At 38.5% G+C, this 24,212-nt stretch overlaps 2 protein-coding genes across 2 annotated transcripts; one reads left to right on the top strand and one right to left on the bottom strand.

The window, feature by feature from the left end:
• The first annotated feature begins 675 nt into the window (after nucleotides 1-675).
• On the top strand, nucleotides 676-17,229 carry myh11b (myosin, heavy chain 11b, smooth muscle). The gene is made up of 42 exons (XM_079874654.1): nucleotides 676-734; nucleotides 1,274-1,627; nucleotides 2,320-2,476; nucleotides 3,017-3,044; nucleotides 3,397-3,496; nucleotides 3,977-4,003; nucleotides 5,778-5,870; nucleotides 5,965-6,028; nucleotides 6,173-6,271; nucleotides 6,450-6,593; nucleotides 6,676-6,771; nucleotides 6,865-6,983; nucleotides 7,828-7,980; nucleotides 8,069-8,242; nucleotides 8,351-8,524; nucleotides 8,727-8,841; nucleotides 9,010-9,209; nucleotides 9,486-9,607; nucleotides 9,717-9,786; nucleotides 9,885-10,045; nucleotides 10,127-10,235; nucleotides 10,321-10,452; nucleotides 10,572-10,778; nucleotides 10,969-11,106; nucleotides 11,218-11,341; nucleotides 11,422-11,593; nucleotides 11,682-11,894; nucleotides 11,981-12,125; nucleotides 12,325-12,531; nucleotides 12,648-12,752; nucleotides 13,052-13,204; nucleotides 13,331-13,579; nucleotides 13,658-13,870; nucleotides 13,984-14,196; nucleotides 14,348-14,509; nucleotides 14,594-14,722; nucleotides 14,801-14,889; nucleotides 14,974-15,097; nucleotides 15,197-15,405; nucleotides 15,477-15,585; nucleotides 15,671-15,843; nucleotides 16,014-17,229. Exons 2-42 carry the CDS (start codon nucleotides 1,286-1,288, stop codon nucleotides 16,192-16,194), a joined length of 5,994 nt encoding a protein of 1,997 aa, XP_079730780.1. The 5' UTR covers nucleotides 676-734; nucleotides 1,274-1,285; the 3' UTR covers nucleotides 16,195-17,229.
• On the bottom strand, nucleotides 16,767-23,733 carry nde1 (nudE neurodevelopment protein 1). Its single transcript, XM_079874662.1, has 9 exons — nucleotides 23,526-23,733; nucleotides 22,563-22,667; nucleotides 22,237-22,390; nucleotides 19,510-19,658; nucleotides 19,269-19,405; nucleotides 18,906-19,091; nucleotides 18,740-18,825; nucleotides 18,504-18,637; nucleotides 16,767-18,377 (listed from the first exon to the last, which is right to left on the bottom strand). Exons 2-9 carry the CDS (start codon nucleotides 22,646-22,648, stop codon nucleotides 18,329-18,331), a joined length of 981 nt encoding a protein of 326 aa, XP_079730788.1. The 5' UTR covers nucleotides 22,649-22,667; nucleotides 23,526-23,733; the 3' UTR covers nucleotides 16,767-18,328.
• Between the last annotated feature and the right edge of the window lie 479 nt (nucleotides 23,734-24,212).

Here is a 24,212-nt window from a genome sequence, read left to right on the forward strand (position 1 = left end):
GCATATCGTAATACTGTGACGTCCTACTTGCTCGAGCTGTCCACATTCTCGGAATTATGTGTTTATGCCAGCACTATCAACTACAAAATTAATATGCAGAGGTCAAATGGTAGGCTACAGCGATCACATGATACAAGTCAGAGCTCTCGGGAAATTCAGAGTTTACAAAAAAAAAATTCTTTTATTTTTTTTTACAAGTCGGAATCTCGTATTTATGGTAATTTTGAATGAACGCACCTTGAAAATAGATACTGTAAGTGTTCGGGTTTAAATGTTAAAACGGCTTGCCATTCTAGACAACTATGGATCAAAGAAATTGTTTGATTTATGAAATTGAATTATAAACATGACCTTGATGAGTTTTATGGCTGTCTTTGTCCATTGGATAAGCGCTACAGTTACCAGGCTCACCAGGTTAAACAGAAATATTTAATAATGACTTCAGTGAAGGCACTTTGACAGAGGCAGATAGTCATTTAGTGTTTAATGACCTTTACAGAACATGCCTTTCAGAGGAAAAGCCTCATAATTTGCATAGGCCAATAGCTCATGTAGTTTATTCAGATAAATTCAGCTGTAGGATGGTCCAAATGACTTGCTCCACCCACCAAAGCTAAGGCTGTCCATAAATTAAGACTCCAAAATTAATAAAGTTCATCCAAGGAACTCATTTTTTGGATACTGCTCTATGCATACACTGACACTGCAAAACCAAGAAGAGGTTACCATAGCATGTAAGTATCAATTTATTTTATATGTGTGTGAATATATATCAGTATAATTTTACATTTGCCATATTTTAAGTTGGCAGGTTGGAACAGTAGAAATTAGAAAAGACAAAAAGAGTTTTGTAATGTTTGGGTTATTGAAAATTGCAGAGATCAGTAGAACATCCATAATTTGATTAGATTTAACAGTATAAATATTTTCTAAGAAGATTATACATGTCTTTGATGTACTGACTGTAAAATGACTTGAAAATGTGTCATGCTAATCAGATACCTAAATACAAAACGGCTAATATAAATTGACACTAGTATGTCAGTGGTGTGTGAGGAAGCTTTTACTGGACACACTCCATATAAGGGATGATCATGGGGCATTTATTATCACCTTTATAGCTGTATAGAACAAGTGGACCATGAGTGGCAAAGATATGGCTGTGTGGTTTGCCTATAAAATGAGGCTATGTTTGCACATCCATCACAGTGTCAAAGGAGCCAATACAGACAGATAAAACACAGTTCTTATTACTTCACAGAATAACTTACAGAAATACTTCAAGATGACCACGCAACCAGACAACGAAGACAGCAGCAAGTTCCTGTTCCTTGACAGTGAATTCAAAAACACTGGGGTCGCCCAGGCCGATTGGTCGACCAAAAAGATGGTGTGGATACCATCAGAAAAGGAAGGTTTTCAGTCAGCCAGCATCAAAGAAGAGACTGAGAATGAGGTGGTGGTTGAGCTCGACAATGGACGGAAGGTGACCGTCAAAAAAGATGACATCCAGAAAATGAATCCACCAAAGTTCAACAAGGTTGAAGACATGGCTGCACTGACCTGCTTGAATGAGGCCTCAGTGCTGCACAACCTCAGGGAGAGGTATTTCTCAGGTCTCATTTATGTAAGTGCATTTAAACTTCACCTTATTCAGTTGGTAGAAACCGCACAAGTTTTTATTCTTGATCTTATCTTTGTCATAAGGGTTTTCAAAATAGGGTACAAGTGAGGGCGTCTGCAGAAAACATCAGTGAAGAGCTATAGACAAACCTAATTTAATGTTTCTCTTTATGTAAATACATTTAAAAGTGCAATAAGTAAATATTTTAATACAAAATATCCAGATTTTATATGTTTTAATAAATGGTTAACTGTCTTCAGTGTCACATGATCCCTCAGAAATCATTCTAATAAACAGATTTGGAGCTCAATAAACATTTCTTATTATTATCAATGTTGAAAACAGCAGTGTTGCTCCATATTTTGTGAGAACCGTGATATATATTTTTTTCAGGATTCTTTGATAAATAGAAAGTTGAAATGAACAGCATTTAATTAAAATATAAATCTTTTGTAGCATTTCTTTATCTTTACTTAATAAAAGAATGAATTTCTTTAAAAAAATCTTACTGACCCCAAACGGTAGCATATGAGTCTTTATACATGACCATATATGCAGTAGGTGCCTTTATAATTTCATAAATTGAAAATTGAAACCCCTGATAGTATGAAACACATATAAAATGTATAAAATATTGCAGCTTCCTGGCATATATCTTGAACATATATTTGATATTTCTATTGTTAACTCTTCAGACGTACTCAGGCCTCTTCTGTGTGGTGGTGAACCCCTATAAGATGTTGCCCATCTACTCTGAGAAGATCATTGAGATGTACAAGGGGAAGAAGCGTCATGAGGTTCCTCCTCACATCTATTCCGTTGCTGATAATGCCTATAGAAACATGCTGCAAGGTGACCACCAGTCTGAACTCACTGAATACAAACAGTTAGTAAAATGAACAGGCTTAATACTAGCAACATTCATTTTGGTCTCTCATCCAAGATACAAAAATCATGTTTTTCTTGCCAAACGTAATGCTTTCTATGTTGTGTATTTGCACACAGCAATGAAGAATGAAGATGATTCATGTTTTATAGTTATTCAGTCCAGCTCAGGCAGCTGTGTATTGGAGGGCGTGTGTCGGGCTCTGCGTCTCACAGGCTGCGGATTACAGCCATCAAAATTGCCATACATGGGGCCTTTCCCTTTCTCATTGAATTTTTTAACAGCTATTTTTGGAAAGAAGAGCTGAAGTTAATCTCACCCTGTACTCAATTTAGAATATGTTAGATTTTAGAGGTGGGGACCTTCAGTGAACAATTGTGGAGTTTGTGTTTAGACAGCCTGGCCCCTTGTTAATCTCGTTCAGGTTCTTAACTGTGACAATTCATGCATTTCTTGCCCTGTCCTTGTACTGAGTTCAAATGTTTCTGGGGTTTTTTTCTCCACAGAGCGTGAGGACCAGTCTATTCTCTGCACGTGAGTTCTAAATATCCAACATGTTATTTGCTCCATAGAGAGCTAAAATTTGTATCCATTACTGTGATATTTAGAGGCCTAATAAGACGAGTTCTCTTGTGGTAAAGCATTTAGGCTCATCCACTCATTTTCACTGGCAGCCGTTGTGAATGTGAGGCACCATTCAGTAAAGATGTGATCAGCAGATAGATTTGCAAGAATTTGCAAGCTTGAGTTTGACTGCTCAAATATCACTCTAAAATAATAGAGTTATATGCACAATAGCATTATATTTGCAAACCAGTCTGATATGTAAATTATTATGCTAATGATTATGTGAAGAATGACAGTATTCTTTATGTATATTTAACAGTGGCGAGTCAGGTGCAGGCAAAACGGAAAATACCAAAAAAGTAATCCAGTACCTCGCTATTGTGGCATCATCACACAAAGGGAAGAGAGACACCGGCTCTGTGAGTTCAAATTTTGTTATCATTTAACCCATTGACATTTAATACTTCATACATTATCTGTTATGATTACAGTATTTTTGCTTATCTTCATTAATGTTGAGAATTTGAAAACAGTATTGGAATAATAGTCACATCTTTGTGATAGGATAAAAACTCTTCAGCACTAAACAGGGTGTTTAAATGTTTCATGGTGCAGTACATTAATGCTACTATACAGTATATATATGGGTGGTGGTTTCATTTACGGTTTTGTCCATAATAGATGTGCTTCGGCATGTGCTTTGTGATTTTTAGTGGGTGTGCATTTATCAAACCAAACACAACTGTTGGATTCTCTTTTGCAATCACTGGACATCCAAGACACAATAATTCATTTAATTGCTGTCGAGACAATTCCTACAATAATTCCTAGAACCTTCAAACTGGAGTCATACTCTGCACTTTTCCATCTTAACTTGTTTATTATTTGCTTCCATTTAGCAACAAAAAGGATCCCAGTTAGCATATGTGAGTATCTGAGCTTCTTGTCATATACATTTTGGATGTCTGTGTCTTTGTCCTTGTCTCTTTTTACACGTCAGTCAATAAGCATTAAACATAACCAATACCTGAAATGGTATTTTACTTTCATATGTAGCACAGAATGCATACAGTTTTAATCTAAATTATTCCCCATTGCAAATCAGGTATATTGAAAGAATTTCAGCTGTTTACAGTGAACAAATCAAACAAATGTAATTGAAATAGAACACATCATAACAAATAATTCAAGTGGTTTTCCCAAATTCAACTGAAAATGCAACTTTTAATGACACAGTCTCAAAATTATTCAACCCCCCTGAATAGAATCCCTCAAAACAGCGCAAATTTGCTAAACAGGTGTTGTCTCAAGCACACCTGATGCAATCAAGGGCTTCATTAGTCGCACCAGATGTGCTTGAGCTAAACACATGAAATACCTAAACTGTTTTTTGAGTGTCACGTTTGACTGCATGTTAGAAATATGGCAAGTCAAAAGAATGGTCCAAAAAGTTAAGAGAAGATATCATCACCCTTCACAAACAAGGAACAGGATACAAAAATATAGTGAAGGCACTAAATGTTCTTAGAGGCACAGTTGGAAGCATAGTTTGCAAGTTCAAAGTTAAAGGAAACGTGATTACGCTACCTGGACGGGGCAGAAAAAGGAAGTTATCAACGGCTGCAACCAGATTTCTCAGAAGGCAGGTTCAGAAAAACCCTCGAGTGACTGCAAAAGACCTGCAGCAAGACTTGGTGGCAACAGGCAACAGGTTTCAGTTTGTACAGGAAGGCGCGTATTAAACCATATCAGAACTCCAAGACAAAGATGTACACCACAAGAAAAGCACAAGAAAAGTTGGATCCAATTTGCTCAAAATCATATAAATAAGCCACAAATGTTTTGGGATTCTGTTCTGTGGAGCGATGAAACAAAACTTTTTGGCCCTGTGGATCAGCGGTATGACTGGAGGAAGAAGAATGAAGCATATGCTGAAAAGAACACTGTCTACAGTTCAGCATGGTGGTGCTTGGTGATGCTCTGGGGCTGCTCTGCATCCTCTGGCACTGGAAACCTGCAGCGTGTGGAAGGCAAGATGGATTCATTGAAATATCAGGAAATCCTAGGAGAAAACGTCATGCCGTCAGTGAGGAAGCTGATGCTTGGGAGTCATTGGACCTTCCAATAGGAAAATTATCCCAAGCATCCATCAAATTCCACTAAGGCTTGGTTGCAGAAGAAGTCATGGAAGATTCTACAGTGGCCATCACAGTCACCTGACTTGAACCCCATAGAAAATCTCTGGTGGGATTTGAAGAAGGCGGTCTTCACGAGGAATGGGCTAAGATTCCTCAGAAACGCTGCCAGAAGCTGGTGTCTGGTTATACTTCTCGTTTGCAGCAGGTCATAACAGCAAAAGGGTGTTCTGGTCAGTACTAAAGATGCTTGCCATGAAGGGGTTGAATAATTTTGAGACTGCAGAAGTCATTAAAAGTTGCATTTTTTAGTTGAATTTGGGGAAACCACTTGAAACATTTGTTGTGTTGAGCTATTTTAATTATTTTAGTTTGATTTGTTCATTGCAAAAAGCTGTACATTTTGTCAATAAACCTGATTTGCGATGGGGGTTGAATAATTTCAATTACAATTGTACTACATAATATGTAAAGTACATTAGAATAGCTTTTTGGTATATGTTAAGCTTAGTAGTTCTTGGTTTGACAGCACTGAATGGCAATGAATGACATTTTGTTTGTCCAGGGGGAGCTAGAGAAGCAGCTTCTGCAGGCCAATCCCATTCTGGAGGCATTTGGAAATGCAAAGACCATCAAAAATGATAATTCCTCAAGATTTGTGAGTTAATAGTTCATTGTTTTGGTATTGAATGTTTCTTGATTATCATTATAATCAACATTAGTATGAAAAACTTTTGTTTTTAACTTCTCAGGGTAAATTTATTAAAATCAACTTTGACAACACTGGCTACATCGTTGGAGCATACATTGAAACCTGTATCCTAATAAGCCCTTCCAATTAATCTTTAACTTTATGAAGAGTTTGATATCAATTAGAACAAAAATTTCTAAAAAATATGCAGATTTTACACCATAAATTTAAGCACATTCATTTTCACCTTAATGTCTTAATGAATCCAGACCTCCTGGAAAAGTCTCGGTCTATCCGACAGGCCAAAATCGAAAGATCCTTCCACATCTTCTACTACATGGTGGCTGGAGCCGTGGAAAAAATGCGAGGTGAGGACCAAGAATTTCTACTTACTGTGTATTTTTAACAACTGCCTATTAAATCTTGTGTGATTACATTCAAGAATACAGATTTCGGCAAAAAGCAGAAAATTAGTTTGTGACAGTTGGAGTGTTGTCTGCATCATTTCAGACATACTGTACCACTAGCGATCATTCTCTTCCACAGACGAGCTCTTGCTAGAAGACTTTGGTAACTACCGTTTTCTGGTGGCTGGGCACGTGCAGGTACAAAACCAGGAAGATGATGAGATGTTGGTTGAGACTCTGGAGGCCATGGAGGTCCTGGGCTTCAGTGAGGAGGAAAGAATAGGTATTTAACTAAACTTTGCCAATTATAACATTACCTCCAATCTTTTCGTGCTGTTTTACATGAAGTGTTGCATTTCTTTTAGGCATGTTGAAAGTATGTTCTACTGTGCTGCAGCTAGGGAACATTGAGTTCAAAGCAGAGAAAAACCAGGAGCAGGCCAGCATGCCAGACAACACAGGTAAGCAATCACAGGATTAATCTGTAATGTTGCTCTCATCCTTTACCAGGCTGAAACACAATGCTTATATGTTGTGTTAAATGTATCCACCAGCTGCACAGAAAGTGTGCCATCTGCAGGGGATTAATTTGACTGACTTCACCAAAGCCATCCTCACTCCTCGCATTAAAGTAGGGCGAGAGTTGGTACAGAAGGCACAGACCAAAGAACAGGTGCATTACCACACTGTGGCTATGTCTACATTAACCCGGATACATTTGAAAATGGCGTTTCAAAACACTGATACGTCAGAAAAAGCTTGAATCATTTTACTGTGCATGTGTAAAATGTAATAAAAGCTCACTGAGATGTCACAGAGAGACCAGACATAATAAAGTGGTCACCCTATTCTTCTGGTACGAATCACGATCATATTATTATCAAAGTATCTCACCACTTGTGCGTCCAGGTCACACTCAATCGGCATTCCACATCTGGTCTAAAACACAATTCCACTCATGTTTTGACACAGGACAGCAATTGCGAGTAAATTTTCTGAACAAAATAATATTTATCTTAAGCAACACTGCCAGTATTACCATAGTTATAATACATAACTGTTATAGGATCATGTGACTAGATATTTTACTTGTTCTGTTTGGGTATTGTAATTATACTATAATAATGTAATATTATACTAGTAATCAAAAATATAGTAACACTTTAGTTTATGGTCCAATTCTCACTATTAGCTTATTAGCATGCATTTTACTTGGATATTGCCTGTTTATTAGTACTTATAAAGCATATATTAATGCATTATTCTGCATGATCATATTCTTCATCCCTTAATCTTACCCAATACCTAAACTTAACAACTACCTTACTAATTATTAATAAGCAGTAGTTTATTGAGGCAAAAGACGTAGTTAATTGTTAATTAATTGTGAGAATTGGACCCTAATCTAAAGTGTGAACAAAAAGACAATTATTTGTGAAATGGTAATACAAAAGATGGACACATTTTTGTAATATATATGTGAATTTATATAATAAAATAATATGTCCATTTATCAGGCTGACTTTGCAGTTGAAGCCTTGGCCAAGGCCATGTATGATCGTCTGTTTCGCTGGATCTTGGCACGTGTCAACAAGGCTCTAGATAAGACAAAGCGCCAGGGAGCCTCTTTTCTGGGAATCTTAGACATAGCTGGGTTTGAGATTTTTGAGGTGAGTCTGACATGGTAAAATTCTTATAAAACCCAAACATGAACTTTTACAACTTGAGGCTTTCATTCCCCCCACCCCTTTCTCCCAGGATAACTCATTTGAGCAGCTGTGCATCAACTACACCAATGAGAAACTGCAACAGCTCTTCAATCACACAATGTTCGTCCTGGAGCAGGAGGAGTACAAGAAGGAAGGCATTGAGTGGAATTTTATTGACTTTGGCCTGGACCTCCAGCCCTGCATTGAGCTCATTGAGAGACCAGTCAGTTTATTAACAACACCATTCATAGATTTTAAGTGTAAGCTAATAATCTTTGATCATCTGTAAAAGTTACTCAGTTGTGTCATTTCTTTTGGTTCTCCCTTATAGAACAATCCTCCAGGTATCCTAGCTCTGCTAGACGAGGAGTGCTGGTTTCCGAAGGCAACCGATGTTTCTTTTGTCGAAAAACTCACAAACACCCACTCAAGCCACTGCAAATTCTCCAAACCCAAAAATCTAAAGGAGAAGACTTTCTTTACTGTGCAACACTATGCTGGCAAGGTATTTTTTTTAACAAAAATGAATGCTTTTATTAATCAATTAAATACATCAAAAGTGACACAGCTCAACTGTTTTCAACATATATCTATCTGAACAGAGCAATTGTAAAGCAGCAGTAGAAGTGCTTAACATGAGACCATTATGGGAAAAAAATATATATATAGTTATGACTAATCTAATAGTAATGTTTAATTTGAATTAGGTGGATTATAATGGCACATCTTGGTTGACGAAAAACATGGACCCACTCAATGACAATGTTACAGCCCTACTGAGTAACTCTTCCAGTGCTTTTGTGCAGGATGTCTGGAAGGAGGGTGAGTCTTTGTTGGGAAAAATAGGCCTACTAACATGATTCACATCTGTTTGTCTGTTTAAGCAGAAAGAGAATAATGTATGCTCTATAAAGGAAGCTTTACATTTTCTCACATGATTTTAAATGGTCTAAAATGCATTTTGAAAGAAATCCCTTTGTTCCCATATAGTGGACCGTGTGGTGGGTTTGGAAACCATGGCTAAAATAGCTAAGTCTGATAGCGCAGGTCCTACTGCTTCCAAGTCCAAGAAAGGCATGTTCCGCACCGTAGGACAGCTGTATAAAGAGTCTCTTGGCAAGCTCATGACGACTCTCCATAACACTCAACCAAACTTTGTACGCTGCATCATTCCCAACCATGAAAAAAGGGTATGCCACAGCAAATATCATAATATTGGTATTCAAATCTATATTTACTGGTTCAACTAAATAATTTAGACAAGAGCAGCTTTCAAATGATTTGTGTGTAATATGGGATTCAAACATGGATTATCATCTTTATGCCGAGAGTATGCTTTAAACTAGTAATATATTTAATCCAGTTAAAAGTTCAAAAGTATAGTAAGTAAAAATTAAAGAGAATTATATATATACAGTAAAAGTAATGGTAAAATAGAGTCTGTTTTTCACTGTTTTTGTCTTAAGGCTGGCAAGATAGATGCCAACCTGGTTCTTGAGCAGCTGAGCTGTAATGGTGTACTGGAAGGGATCCGCATCTGTCGCCAGGGCTTCCCCAATCGCATCGTCTTTCATGAGTTCCGCCAGCGGTGAGTAATTTCTGAAACACATGCTTGATCATTTCAAAATATAGAGTTCGTACATTTGGATGTTTCTAATGAAGCAGAATACGGATTAAAATTATTGATCATTTTCTAGCTATGAGGTCCTAGCTGCAGGCGCTATTCCTAAAGGGTTCATGGATGGAAAACAAGCCAGTACCCTTATGGTGAGTTGAGCAAATATCTTCTTATTCTTATTCTGTACTGAAATTTTTATAACCTATCGTACCTTGATGACAACTTCTTCCTACTTTTTAATCATCAGATCAAACATCTAGACTTGGACCCCAACCTGTACCGGATTGGTCTGAGCAAGATATTTTTCCGTACAGGAGTGTTGGCACAGCTGGAGGAAGAACGTGACCTGAAACTGACCATTATCATAATTGCCTTTCAGGCCCAGGCCCGTGGCTTTCTTAGCAGAAAGTGAGTTCTTGCTAAATAATTGCACACCATCTACCTTTGAATCTTCATGCACTGTATTTACCTAAAATCCAAATTTTACAGGGCATTCAGCAGGAAACAAAAGCAGCTAACAGCCATGAAAGTGCTTCAGAGGAACTGCGCTGTTTATCTGACACTCAGGAACTGGCAGTGGTGGAGACTTTTCACTAAAGTGCGTGCAAAACAGAACATCACATATCCATGTAAATTTAAATACCATTGTGGTCACTTTGTGATCAATTTACGCTTTCGTTTAGGTCAAACCCCTGCTTCAGGTGACTCGTCAAGACGAGGAGATGAATCAGAAGGAGGAGGAGCTTCAGAGAGCCAAAGAAATTGCCCAGAAGTCTGAAACTGAACTAAAGGAGATCACACAGAAACACAGCCAGGTACAAGAGCGGAAGCATATGTGATCCAAACTCAACTACAATGCAACATTCATTCATCCTGATTCACTATCAGTACACACGAATGACTGGAGTGTGTATGTGTATTTTATGTTTAATAGGTGGTGGAGGAGAGGAACCAGCTACAGACCAAGCTCCAGGAGGAGGCGGAGCTGTATGCAGAATCTGAGGAGGTGAGAATACGGCTGGAGGCCAAGAAGCAAGAGCTGGAGGACGTGCTGCATGAGATGGAGGCTCGACTTGAAGAGGAGGAGGAGCGAAGCCAAGTCGTTCAGCAAGAGAAGGCGAATTTGCAACAGCAACTCAAGGTTGAGCAGTGATCAATTATCACAGACTAATGAACAAGTGGAATAACAATAATGAGACTGTAATTTGTCACAAACATAAGATTGTTATAATCTTACTGAAAATAGTATTTTTTTTTTATTTCTATATTTTCTCTCATAAGATTTGGGTAAAGAAAATAAGAAATCTGTACTCATCTATTGCTATGTGTAGGATTTAGAGAACCAATTGTCTAAAGAAGAAGATGCCAGACAGAAGCTTCAACTAGAAAGTGGCACTGCGGATGGGAAGATTAAGAAACTTGAGGAAGATCTCTTCATTGTGGAGGATCAAAACAGCAAGTTGCAGAAGGTTTGACCAGATAATAGTTTTATTTGGATCATTATACTTGTTTTTTTTTTTGTTTTTTTTTGGAAAACGAATATCAGATCTGAGTAATGGCTGCTGCTTCTGTGTATTTAGGAGAAGCAACAGTTGGAGGATCGGTTAGCTGACTTTTGCTCCAACCTTGCTGAGGAGGAAGAAAAATCCAACAATTTGGCTAAGCTGAAGACTAAACATGAATCTATGATTTCAGATCTTGAAGGTTTTTCATGGTCACATTGAATCTGTCAAATCAAATAATGTAGTAAACACTGTCAAGCAATATTCTGTGTGTCTGTACAGTTCGAATGAAGAAGGAAGAAAAGAGTCGACAGGACGTAGAGAAAGCCAAACGTAAACTGGAGACTGAGTATAATGATGTACAGGAACAACTAAAGGACCTGCAGACCCAGATAGCAGAGTTCAAGACGCAACAAGCCAGAAGTGAAGGGGAAATTCAGGAACTTCAAGCATGGTATATTGTTACATCATAAATGACTGTTTAAAGACATTGCATTACTGCTCATTGTAAATTGTAACCAGACCATCTTTATATTGACCAGCGTGGAACAAGAATCAGCTCAGAAGAGCAATGCTCTGAAAAAGATACGGGAAATGGAAGGATTTGTCTCAGAGCTTCAAGATGAACTTGATGCTGGACAGGAGGCTTGTAGAAAGTCAGAAAAGGCCAGAAAGGAGCTGGAAGAAGAGCTGTCGGCCTTGAGGACTGAACTGGAGGACACACTAGACACCACAGCAGCGCAACAAGAGCTACGGTGATTTTCAAATCGTAATTTTTTACCTTTTTACCATTTAGAAATCAAGATATGATAGACTAGATCTTAGTATCTTTCTTGGACAGGGCTAAAAGAGAACAGGAGGTGGCCATGCTGAAAAAGTTGATAGAAGATGAAGGCCGAAGCCATGAGGCTCAAGTGCAAGAAATGAAACAAAAACATGCTCAGGCTGTTAATGAACTTAGCCAACAGCTAGAGCAATCCAAACGGGTAAGAAAACTGCTTAACGTTGACATATAACTTAAGACAATTGCAGTGCACAGGCAATAACTGTTTTGGTACTTTTAACATTAATACAGTTTTCTATCTCATATTGGCTTCTTTGTTTGTAAATCCTTTGGATATAAGGGTCTGCAAAATGATTAAAGGTAAATACATTTCTATTTCCGAAACTGAACCTGAAACACAGGCCAAGGCCAGTCTGGAGAAGGCGAAACAGGCTCTAGATAAGGAGGTTGTAGATCTGAATGGAGACCTTCGCTCGCTGGGCAATGCAAAGCAGGATGTGGAACAGAAGAAGAAGAAGGTGGAGAACCAGCTTGCTGACCTTCAGACTCGCTTCAATGACAGCGAGAGAAAGAGGGAAGAGCTTGGAGATGCAGTGTCTAAACTGACTGTGCGTTTTACATTCAGACGTATTCTCTGAATAAACACTTTGAAAATATTACTATAGAAACAATGCAAGGTTTCTGTACAAGGTTTCTGATGGATGTCTTTTGTAAAATCTCTCAGATGGAGTATAACAATGTGAATAGCATCCTCAATGAGGCAGAGAGCAAGAACATCAAGCTGAGTAAGGATGTTGCCAGCCTCAACTCACAGCTCAAGGATACACAGGTTGTATAATCTAATTTTTATTTCTATTTTATTGTCAGATAAGATACAAAAAACATACAAATAGAAAGTCAAATAAAGCAAATTAATATTTTACACATATTTATAACATTTTTATTTTTCACTTAAATGGTTCTTTACATGAAAATATATAGCTGCATTCATATTTTGGGAAGGGGGTCATCATAATTGGGGTTCAAAAAAGCCCCAGATCTAAAGAATTATGACAACCATCAAGTTGTAATACCTATTTTGAGAAGCACTTGACACTTAATGTTTAGTTAGTCTGTCTGCCTATTTAGGAGTTACTTGGTGAGGAGACCCGTCAGAAACTTAATTTTTCCACTCGGCTACGTCAAGTGGAGGATGAACGAAACAGTCTGCTGGAACAAATGGAGGAAGAGGCAGAAGCCAGAAGGAACGTGGAGAGACAGGTCTCCAGCCTTAACACGCAGGTCAGTCTTGCATAATTGCAAAGAACACAAGATAATTTCATAAAGCATCTCTGCATATGGCAATCAGTTGTGCCAAAATAAAAATGTACAAATGAAGGAGTTTAAATAAGTTTGTTTCTACTATAGTTGTCAGATGCAAAGAAGAAGTTGGATGAGTACTCCAGCAATTTCCAAATGCTTGAAGAAAGCAAGAGACGAATACAGAGGGATCTGGAGGCCACAAATGGAGAGTTCGAAGAGAAAACTGCAGCCTATGACAAGCTGGAGAAGAACAAGAATCATCTTCAGCAAGAGTTGGAGGATGTGCTTGTGGACCTGGACAACCAGAGACAGCTGGTTTCAAATCTAGAGAAGAAACAACGGAAATTTGACCAGGTTTCACTTCTGTGTTTCAACTAATTTGTTCTAAATTCCACAGTAGAATTTCTGCAACTTAATTTTTTCCTCATTTAGATGCTTTCGGACGAGAAAACCATCTCCAGCAAGTATGCTCAAGAGCGTGATTGTGCAGAGGCAGAGGCACGGGAGAAGGAGACCAAATGTTTGGTCCTGAATCGAGCACTGGAAGAATCCCAAAGTTCCTTAAGAGAATTAGAGAAACTTAATAAGGCACTTCGGACTGAGATGGAAGATCTGATCAGTTCAAAGGATGACGTGGGCAGAAATGTGAGTTGTGATTTATAGTAACATGAAAGTTGGACAGTAGTTCTTAGTCAACTTAGAGATGCTGTTGTCTGAAATTAGATTACTAAAGGTTGCATATAAAAATACAATGAAAGGTCCATGAGCTGGAGAAGGCCAAACGTGGATTGGAGGCTCAAGTGGAAGAGATGACAATTCAGATGGAGGAACTTGAGGATGAATTACAGACTGCAGAGGATGCTAAACTCCATCTGGAAGTCAATATGCAGGCCTTTAAAGTCCAATTTCAAAGAGACCTGCAGGGCAGGGAGGAGCAAAATGAAGAGAAGAGGAAACAACTGCTCAAGCAGGTGAATATGGATTTCTTTGTTTTGATTTTTGTTGCTCGATGCTTTATAGATTTTCCTGAATCTGAACTGCATGGCACTTGTTGTAGACTCATCCCCCTCCCCCAATCAGCAATAGTAATTATTCTCTTATATTTACCCACTTGGCACGCAGGTGCGTGAGCTTGAGACTGAGCTAGAAGATGAGCAGAAGATGAGAACTTCACTGGCAGCTGCCAAGAAGAAACTTGAGGGGGATTTGCAGGACCTTGAAGACCAAGTTGACGCAATCAACAGGGCGAGGGACGAGGCCATTAAACAACTCCGCAAGACTCAGGTCAGAGGGTCAAACCTTCAAATTATTTTAGTTTTCCAAGCCTTTGTCAACATTCATCTATGTTAGTTGTCTTCCCCATGACAGACACAGATAAAAGATTCCCAGAGGGAGCTGGAAGATGCACGAGCATCCCACAAGGAGGTTCTTTCTGATGCAAGAGAATGTGAGAGAAAGGCCAGAGCCATGGAGACAGAAATCTTACACTTACATGAGGTATACATGATATCAAGTGGTTGATGGAAATGAGTTTAAATATCTTGCCATACAACTGTAATGTCAATGCCTTTGTAGGAACTGGCTACAGCAGAGAGAGCTCGCAAACAAGCTGAACGAGAGAGAGATGAGATAGCAGGGGAGATAGCAAGCGGCTCGTTTGGAAAGTAAGCTGGGAATTAGCATTTGCAAAATGGAAAAATTATGCTTAAACTGGAATAACACCATATGCAATGATTGTCCACTGGTAGAGCTGGCATGTCTGATGAGAGACGTCGCCTGGAAGCCAAGATCCAACAGTTGGAAGAGGAGCTTGATGAGGAACAGGCAAATACGGAGACGCTCAGTGAGAGACTGCGGAGAAGTGTGCAGGAGGTAATTGGGTGTTATTGTGCCATTCATCCACTTCGATGCTGTAGTGAATGTGTTCTTTCAAGGTGATACCAGACCATAGATCATTTTATCTATAACTAGGTGGATCAACTGACCAATGAGCTGCAAATTGAACGCTCCAATGCTCAGAGGAACGAGAGTGGCTGGCAGCAGATGGAGAGGCAGAACAAAGAGCTGAGGACCAAGCTGCTGGAGATGGAGGGACAGGTCAAGTCCAAACAACGGGCCTCTGTAGCTGTCCTAGACACCAAGTTACAGCAAATGGAGGATCAACTGGACCATGAGAGCAGGTGAGATCATCAGTGTTAATATAGATTTGGCTATAAAGACAGATGGATTTTCAACTAGTTTCTTTCACCAGGGAGAGACAGGCCATTGCCAAGGCCATGCGGCAGAAGGACAAGAAACTAAAGGAACTGATGAATCAGATAGAGGATGAACGAAAACAGATGGAGCAGCATAAGGACCAGGTATGAAGGATTCATGTAAAGCATTTGAGGTCCTATGTCTTCTTCATGACACTGAAAACTCTGACTGACGTCATCCACATTGTAGGCTGAGAAAGCAAATCTGCGAGCAAGGCAGCTGAAGATACAGGTGGAGGAGAGCGACGAGGAGTCTCAGCGTGCCACTGCTGCTCGCCGTAAACTTCAGAAAGAGCTGAATGAGGCGATCGAGACCAATAATGCCCTCAGCAGAGAAGTGTCTTCACTCAGGAGCAAACTCAGGTTGTTCTGCAGTGACCCCTTTCTGTAATGTATGTGAAGTCAGAATCACATTCTTTGACATCCTCCGTTTTGTGTTCTGCAGTAATGCACATTCAGAGACATAGGGTTGCACGTTTGAAGGAGGTATGTTTGGAGATGTGTGGTTTCTTATCTCCTCGTATGTTCCTCAGGCGTGGCAGTGATTCATCTTTCAGCAGTCCATTAAGGCGTAGTGGAGGCGGGAGCTTCAGAAAAGCACGCAGGAGCATGATGGAAACTTCTGAGGTGCCAGAATATCCTTCTGCTACTCCTGTGGGTCAACATGAGGAACCTCAAATGGAGCCAATCAACGGCACCCAGGATGACAACTGAAGAAATCATTCCCAAAGCCTCTCACTATCTTTTTTTTGTGTGTAATTTTTGAATGATAATTTAAACTAATTTAATCTTGACTATCTCCTAAAAATTATATTTGGTACTTATGTTCTTCACTCATTCAAACTGACTAACAGAAATGGGGTGTGTGAAACCAGGATTTTACAAGCAACCAGATTTCTATCACTAACAAAATTCATGGTATCATACCTCCACGGTTTTTGGACATGTTCAATAGCAATACCATGTTTCATTAACACTTAGGTACCATAGTATATATCCAAATGCCACAAAGTGATCCAAAAAGTGATACCACACTGTACCATGGTCAAGTTTATGTTTTAAGCATTAAAGGGGTAATTCACTGCTGGCAAGATGGGCTCTTAATAAACTTGGCTCTCTTTATAGTAGAAAAATGTTAAAAAAAAAAATTGAAATCTGTGCAACATGCAAACTTTTGCAGTGCTGCTGCTGACAACTAATTGGGGGGTATCTTGGTAATACCATAACCAAGAGTTCTGTCCGTTCTGTAACAATAATATTTCTGAAAAGAAGAGTCAAATAATCAGTCCTGTTAACTAGACATTTATTTTGTAGGTTATGGATTAACCAACAAAATGATTTTACAGACAAGCATTGCCCTTGCTGAGGAATGCATGGATATTGCAGATGTTTAGGTTCATTAATAGCAAAGAAAAGTCATGTTGACAATTATACAAGTGGCAACTGTGCATGCCTTGTGCATATAGAGACAAATACAGAATTTGGACAGTAATGATACCTTTACTGAGGTTATTGCTTACACGAGGCCCTGAGATGATGCAATCAAGTGTGCTAAATCTTCCCATCAACCATCATTCTCTATTTCTATAATTGTTCATTAGTACCTCTAGGCAAAGTGGATATATGTATAATGTATCAGTTCTTCCTTACATTTCTATTTTTAACATAAAAATATCTGTACCCTTCACTGAAGTATTCATATTGCTTGTTACTCAAATAAATCTACAACTCAAAAATGAGAAAAATGTGAAAACTAAGGGATTAAACTCCTCTCAGAATTCAATTTCTCTTCATCCCCGAATCCCTGAAATATCAGAGAATTAATACATTGGGAAGAATAGCAAGAGAAGCTGCAAGTCCCTTTCGGGCTAGTAAGTTCCCCAATACACAAGTTAACTTTGAGGCAAAGCTTATTATGGCCACAAAATTAAGGCACATTAAATTCACGTTCAGTGCATGATATGATAAGCAATTACTCTCCAGTACTGTAGAGAAAAAGAATTCTTTGAATTCAAAGATGGCACTAACATTTTAAACGAGGAGTTCAATAGCTATTACTAGAAAGAAAAAGGTTTTCATCATGCATAAACACTAACGTTGGTTACTTACATCAGCCCTTATGAGGCAACAATAGCTCACAGCAGCTTCAGCTCACAAAATCTCACCCACCTCCTTGTAACATCATTTGCATCTCTAAACACTAAAGACATGACATTCCATTAGTAACAAACTCATATTTCATCAAAATGCTAGTTTAAAAAAAAATAAAACCAGGTATTTCTACATTTAAAAAAATAAACCAGAAGTCAACATTTCTCCAGTCCAGCGACCAACAATAAGTACGTGCAGTAGATGTTTCACTGGACATTGATCAGTAGTTTAGTGCCAAATATAATGGGGTTGCAGAGGTGAATCTATGGACTCACATTCAGTCACTTCTCCCAATTTATGGTCCCAAAGAGAACAAATCAAGATTACAGTGCAGATTATACATTTCAAAACTGCTATAATCATTAGATACCTAAAAACAACACAAACAAAAATAAAAAACAAACAAGTGTGAAATAAAGAGTTAGTACATCTGCAAAACACAATGCAATTCTCCAACACAATAGCAAAACAACAGGTAAAAGTTTCAGCCCACGGGTCAGAGAGCTGGTGAACAGTCATTATAGACACAATAGCAGGGTTGATATGAGTGTACAAGCAGAACCCTTCTCAGATAGTGGAAGACTTCAGGCATAAGATATGCTTTAGCTCCTGAAAATAAAGCTTTTCCATAGTACTGTATTGGGAATACTGGTTTTCCCAATGACGTGGGAACGAAAGACAAGCTTATGCACTTTATTCAGAGCATTATCTTGGATCCTGTACCAAAGTCCAACCGTTTCACCATCCTGCAACACATAACACAGAAATAAGAAAAATTATTGCAACAAGCCAGATATGGTACAATCTACATAATTCTGGTTGATTATTGAGATGTTCTGAAATTAATAGTGAGACTATGAGACTCATCATACAGGCCATTTGTGTTGGATGGGATTTCAGAGGTTTCCCGTGAAATGCTTGGTGTACTCTGGCCAATTACTGCACGGCTGGGTGTTTTCTCAAGGATGTGTAACTCTCTGCATGACGCCAGCTTTGATTCGAGGTTCTGAAACAGGAACAAAACATTCTTATCAAAAATACAGACCCATCTCACCTGAAAGAGTGTGTTATTTGGTGATATAATGTTCACAGTTACAGCTGGACTCACCCCGACTTTCCTCAACAACTCTCCAACAATGTTGAGGGCAGATATCCGTGCAGATGTGGTAAGCGGAGTTCCAGTCAGACCTTCAACTGGACATGGAACAATTTTAACTTTAACATTTTAACTCTTAAAAGTTCAAAATGAGTGGCAGTGATGTGTTTGAGCTCACTTCTGCTGTAGGAAGCTGAGGGTGTGTTGAATGCACTCCCTGAGCCTGGAGGTCTGGAGGGTGTGGCGAGGAGAGATGGGAGGGCAGATCTTGCGGGTGTGGCCTCTGGCTTCTCTGCATCTTTAGAGAGGCTGATCGATGACTTGCGCTCCTGTTTCTCCTGAACAGCCAGCTCCTGTCTTAAATCTGCCCGAGGAGAAAGATAGCAAACAACCAGCTCACAAACACTGAATCTGTTAAAACATCTGAGACTGACAAATCAGGTGATTATACTACTGACTATCAAAGAAGTTCATCAGTTAATAGAAGTTCATCAGTTAAGAGTGAATGGTGTGTATACAAACAGGTTTCCACTGAGTTTACCTCTGGCTTCGTCTTTTAATCTCTGTACTGATTCTAGAAGGTTCTCTTTTTCGTCAAGCTCACTCTCAAGGAAGGCATTTCTCTCTATAACATGATTCATTCTCTGCTCAAAGTCCTCAAGTGACATTATAGTAGCCCTGTAAGAGCAGGATTTTAGGAATAAATTGTTAAAATCATTAAAATCTTGAATGTATAACCGATTATTATTTTTCTTTTTTACTGGCAAAAGCAGCGAACACACCTCTTAGCTCTTTCAAGGTCATCATTAGCCTGCTCTAACTCCCGGATATACTTGTGCAGTTGGTCCTTGATGGCTGTGGTTTCTGCCAGGTCTCCTTCTAGAGACGAGATCTGCCTGACTGCCTCCGAATGTTGCGTTTCATACTTCTCCTGTTAGTAAACAAGACCACACACAAGAGGAGATAAAACATTTAATGAGAAAGAAAAATTAACTGTAGTTTTAACAAAAGACTTTTTGAAGTCTCTCATGCTCACCAAAGCTGCATTTATTTGACCAAAAATGCAGAAAAAAACAATAATATTGTGTAATATTACAATTTAAAACAATGTTACTCTTTGAATATATTTTAAAATGGAATTTATTCCAGTGATGTCATAGTTGAATTAATTTTACTATCATTTCTCCAGTCTTCAATAGCTATGTTTCCATCTACCTATTTGTATGCTCATTTTGGGATATAGCATTACAAAACAAAATGCTGGATGGAAGCGTCAAGATGCGCATAAATTCTAAAAATGCACATAAAAAAATATGCGCTCAATAGAGACTCATTTTGCGCTCATTTTTTTAACTTATAAGAAAACATGTGCATAAACTAGGATGGACATTTACCGAATAAATTCCTCGATGCGCATTAAAAAGTCACGAGACTGCACGATGGGAAGGCATAAATGGACCAACCAGCAGACCGATCTCGTTGCATAGCATCTGAAATGTTTTGGTCATTCTGAAATGCCTGAACAAAGTCTGTCGTCAAAGTGGTTCACAATAATTGACCTGCCAGAAACGTCAACTACGTTCCCAAACAGAATCAGAAAGCAAGATAACATGATCGTGTTTATTGCATTATATTGTTATACTGAGATATAGAATATATTATAGACCTATATTATATACAGTGGCTTCTTCTACTGTATCAACTTCGATTTTTCAGTTTATCAGGAATGAAGATTTTGTTTTATTTGACTCACTGGATGGATGCTTTATTCGCAAATGTTTCATGCAATATTCCAATCTTGCGCATAAGTTGAATTCTCAACTATAAACATATAAACATAGCTATAGTGTCACATGATCCTTCAGAAATCATTCTAATATGATATCCTTAAATTATCAACATTTGGGGACTTTTATCAACAAATATTGATATAGGCAATTACTTCAGAGGAATTAACTGGCATGTGATGTAATTTGACTGAAACCCAATCAACAATATGGTTTTACAACCATGTTTCTGCAATAAGCAGCAAGTAAAATCATGAGTGAGCCTCCATGCCCTCCAGACACTGATGCAGAAATAAGCATCAGCTGCTTTCCTCATCCTGAATCGGATCTCTGTTGTTTGTCTGTGAATGTGCGATTGTTTATTCACTAAATACTGGGGAAAAACAGACAGACATTCTGGATGTTCACGCTCTGTCACAGAAGATTTAAATGGCTTTTATCTGTGGTTATATGCTTATGTAAGAAAGTCAGCTGTAGATGTATTCAAATATTACAGATAAAACACAATTAACGTGCTTTATGAGACATCAGTGACACAGGCTCTCCAAAAGGGAAAGAAGAAAGCAATTCAGTTTACAGCTTTTTACTGTTGTTTACATACATGTTTGGGGTAATAGATCAATTTGATTCATTACAAAAACAAGAATAAGTAACAATTTTCCATATAATAATATTTCACTGAACAATAACAGCTATATCAGGTTTGCAAACTGTTAAAGGAGAACTCCGGTCAATTTTAACATTGAGCTCATTTTTTTGTAAATTTGGAGTGCTGTCAATACAGAGAACAACGACAAAAATCGGTGTTGCCTACACCGTGTTATGCTCTTTTTAAAATTTGCACCCTGTTGACTTCAATGGGGCAAGTTTTAAACCTGCTTTTAGCCTCTTAACATCCTTGATGTGTCATTACAAGTGCCCAGCCATGTGAGTGATTCCTTCAGAGTGAACACGGTGAATCTGACTGCAGTAGATGTGAAAGATATGAATAAAAATGAAGTTAATTCGGCCAGCGCACATACCTGTATTTACATCCTGTTTTCGGTCGAAGTCCACAGTAGTCGATTGTCGAGTTCACGCGCATGATCGTACGTACTAAACCTATGCGCGTGAACTCGACAATCGACTACTGTGGACTTTGACCGAAAACAGGATGTAAAAACGGGTATGTGCGCTGGCTGAATTAACTTCATTTTTATTCATATCTTTCACATCTACTGCAGTCAGATTCACCCGCGTTCACTCCGAAGGAATCACTCACATGGCTGGGCACTTGTAATGACACATCAAGGATGTTAAGAGGCTAAAAGCAGGTTTAAAACTTGCCCCATTTAAGTCAACAGGGTGCAAATTTTAAAAAGAGGATAACACGGTGTAGGCAACACCGATTTTTGTCGTTGTTCTCTGTACTGACAGCACTCCAAATTTACAAAAAAATGAGCTCAATGTTAAAATTGACCGGAGTTCTCCTTTAAGGTGTGACTTGGGAATATTTTCCATGTACCATGGACCCATAATCTTTTAAATCACTCAATGCAGATATTTAAAGAGATTGTCGTTTACCATAAATCTTCTAAAAGAGCAATGTAGGGCAATTCCACGCAAAACTGTCACATCCATAACGCCAGCACAATGCCATTGTATTTAGTTGGCGTTATGGATGTGACAGTTTTGCGTGGAATTGCCCTGTATTAACCATGTGTCTATGATGCTCCACGGTACCTTGTAGTTCTCTAACTCCATGCGTAGTCTGTTGTTGGCTGTAAGGAGCTCGCGGTTACGGGCATCAGACTGCTTCAGCTCTGTCTCCAGCTCCACCTCATAGTCTCGACTCATCTGCTGAAACTCCTGCAGCTCCTCCAGCGTCTCCTCAGCCCTGAACACACAGTCATTCAATAACATGAGTGTGGGTTGTAAAGCAAAATCTTATACTTGTTTCTATTCGATGTGTTTAGCAGCAAAACTGCCTTGATTTTCCTAAAGTTACTTTACGTCCGTTGTAGATCAAATTTCAGATTGAATAAAAAAACAAAACAAGACTGATGTACCTCTGCTGGTATTTGGCAGCCTGCTCCTTCCAGTAGTCCCTCTCTTGTTCAACAGATGCAAATGTTGCTGGCTCAGGCTCACTCATTGCTATTCAGTCAGGTTTACTGGCAAAATAATAACCATCAATATATCAGTATATATGATTTACAAATGCGTCAAGTTGAAAATGCAATGCAAAAATTATAAATTATAACAATATCAATAAGACATGAGCACAATCTATGTACATAAACCATGCACTGAGAAGAGACAAGACAAAGCTGTTTTACCACTGAAATAGTTTCCTCTTGTACGAGTCACAGTTTATTGTAATAGCGAGGAAAAACAGAAGAGGAAGGGCGTGACTTGTGATGATTTTGAAAAACTACTAAACTAGAGATATTTCCCCTCAGGCGTACAATTCACTGTTGCTCTGCCATTTTTAACAGCAGCAATATGTCAGTATTTAAGGACCGTGTGACTAACAGTTAGACTACCTGAAGACGTCTTAAGGATTTACAACCCAAGCTAAGCTAACGACAAAAAAAATATTCCCCAAACGGTGCAATAAACATAAAGTGATATGCAGTTCTGTTTCCTATAAAATTATCAACATGTTAAGCTAGAATTATGATTCTTAATAGACGCAGAATACATCAACTTCCTCTCAACATGTAAAGACAGCAGTCTTATCTGCTAACTGGCTAACAGCAAACCAGCCACTCAAAGTTTTATTAACTGTCGGTGGATTCATGCGCTGATACTAGAAGCTAACAGTTAACGTTACTTCGACACCGGATGAAGAAGATGTTGACATGTAAACTGGATTAAATGGTTGTATATTACAACAACGATATTATTGAGAGTATGGTGACGAGCGTTTTAGATAACTAACTAACACATCTCATACTGAGCCGAACTGATGAAACTATTAACGTTAACGTTACCATTATCAAGAGTCATCACGCTAGCTAGCAACTTACCTTCGGGTAACGTTAATGCTCGAAGTTGCTTTCTTCCAAATATCTATTTCCTGTGAGAAACAATATTGAGCTAAAAAATATGTTTCAGATTCTTGAAAATAAAATAACTGAAAAAAAATATGTTCTGGCACGTTACACTCGTGACAATAGGATTCTCCCTTCTGTTGTGTAAAAACTCTCAGCTCGTGGTTTGTTTCATGCCTTCTTCTGATTGGCCGATTTGTAATGATGCCATCATTTTGCAAGCCAACGGTTGGTTGTTTGGTTACGTTTTTATAAAGTCTATGGTTTTAAGCGATCCTCCCTTATCTTCGTCGGGCACTAGACGGCGCTAAAAATACTGCACGAAACCTTTAAAATATTTATAACTGACTGTAGCGATGAGAAGTTTCATTGTATCGATTTTTTTCCAGACGATTCGTTTCGTGATTCTTTTACGCCATTGCATAATTTACGTCATCACGCGATACCTTAAAGGGATAGTTCACCCAAAAATGAAAATTCTGTCATCATTTACTCACCCCTAAGTTGTTCCAAACCAGTATGAGTTTCTTTCTTCAGTTAAGAAGGAATGTTTGTAACCAAACAGTTGACGGCACCCATTGAATTAAAAAAAAAAAAAAAACTATGTAACGTTAAGTCAATGGGTGCCGTCTACTGTTTGATTACCAACATTCTTTCAAAATA

Source organism: Squalius cephalus (assembly GCF_949319135.1).
Source record: "Squalius cephalus genome assembly, chromosome: 1".
NCBI lineage: Eukaryota > Metazoa > Chordata > Actinopteri > Cypriniformes > Leuciscidae > Squalius > Squalius cephalus.

What these genes read in the sequence shown, in the direction of transcription:
- nde1 (XM_079874662.1), bottom strand. Translation starts at nt 22,648, where the DNA reads ATGAGTGAGCCTGAGCCAGCAACATTTGCATCTGTTGAACAAGAGAGG. An exon ending in GCTGCCAAATACCAGCAGAG is followed by an intron (nt 22,391 to 22,562) that starts GTACATCAGTCT and finishes CTGTGTGTTCAG; the next exon opens with GGCTGAGGAGACGCTGGAGG. An exon ending in CTCAGCTTCCTACAGCAGAA is followed by an intron (nt 18,826 to 18,905) that starts GTGAGCTCAAAC and finishes TTCCATGTCCAG; the next exon opens with TTGAAGGTCTGACTGGAACT.
- myh11b (XM_079874654.1), top strand. Translation starts at nt 1,286, where the DNA reads ATGACCACGCAACCAGACAACGAAGACAGCAGCAAGTTCCTGTTCCTT. An exon ending in ATGATAATTCCTCAAGATTT is followed by an intron (nt 5,871 to 5,964) that starts GTGAGTTAATAG and finishes TTAACTTCTCAG; the next exon opens with GGTAAATTTATTAAAATCAA. An exon ending in CGTGGCTTTCTTAGCAGAAA is followed by an intron (nt 10,046 to 10,126) that starts GTGAGTTCTTGC and finishes CAAATTTTACAG; the next exon opens with GGCATTCAGCAGGAAACAAA.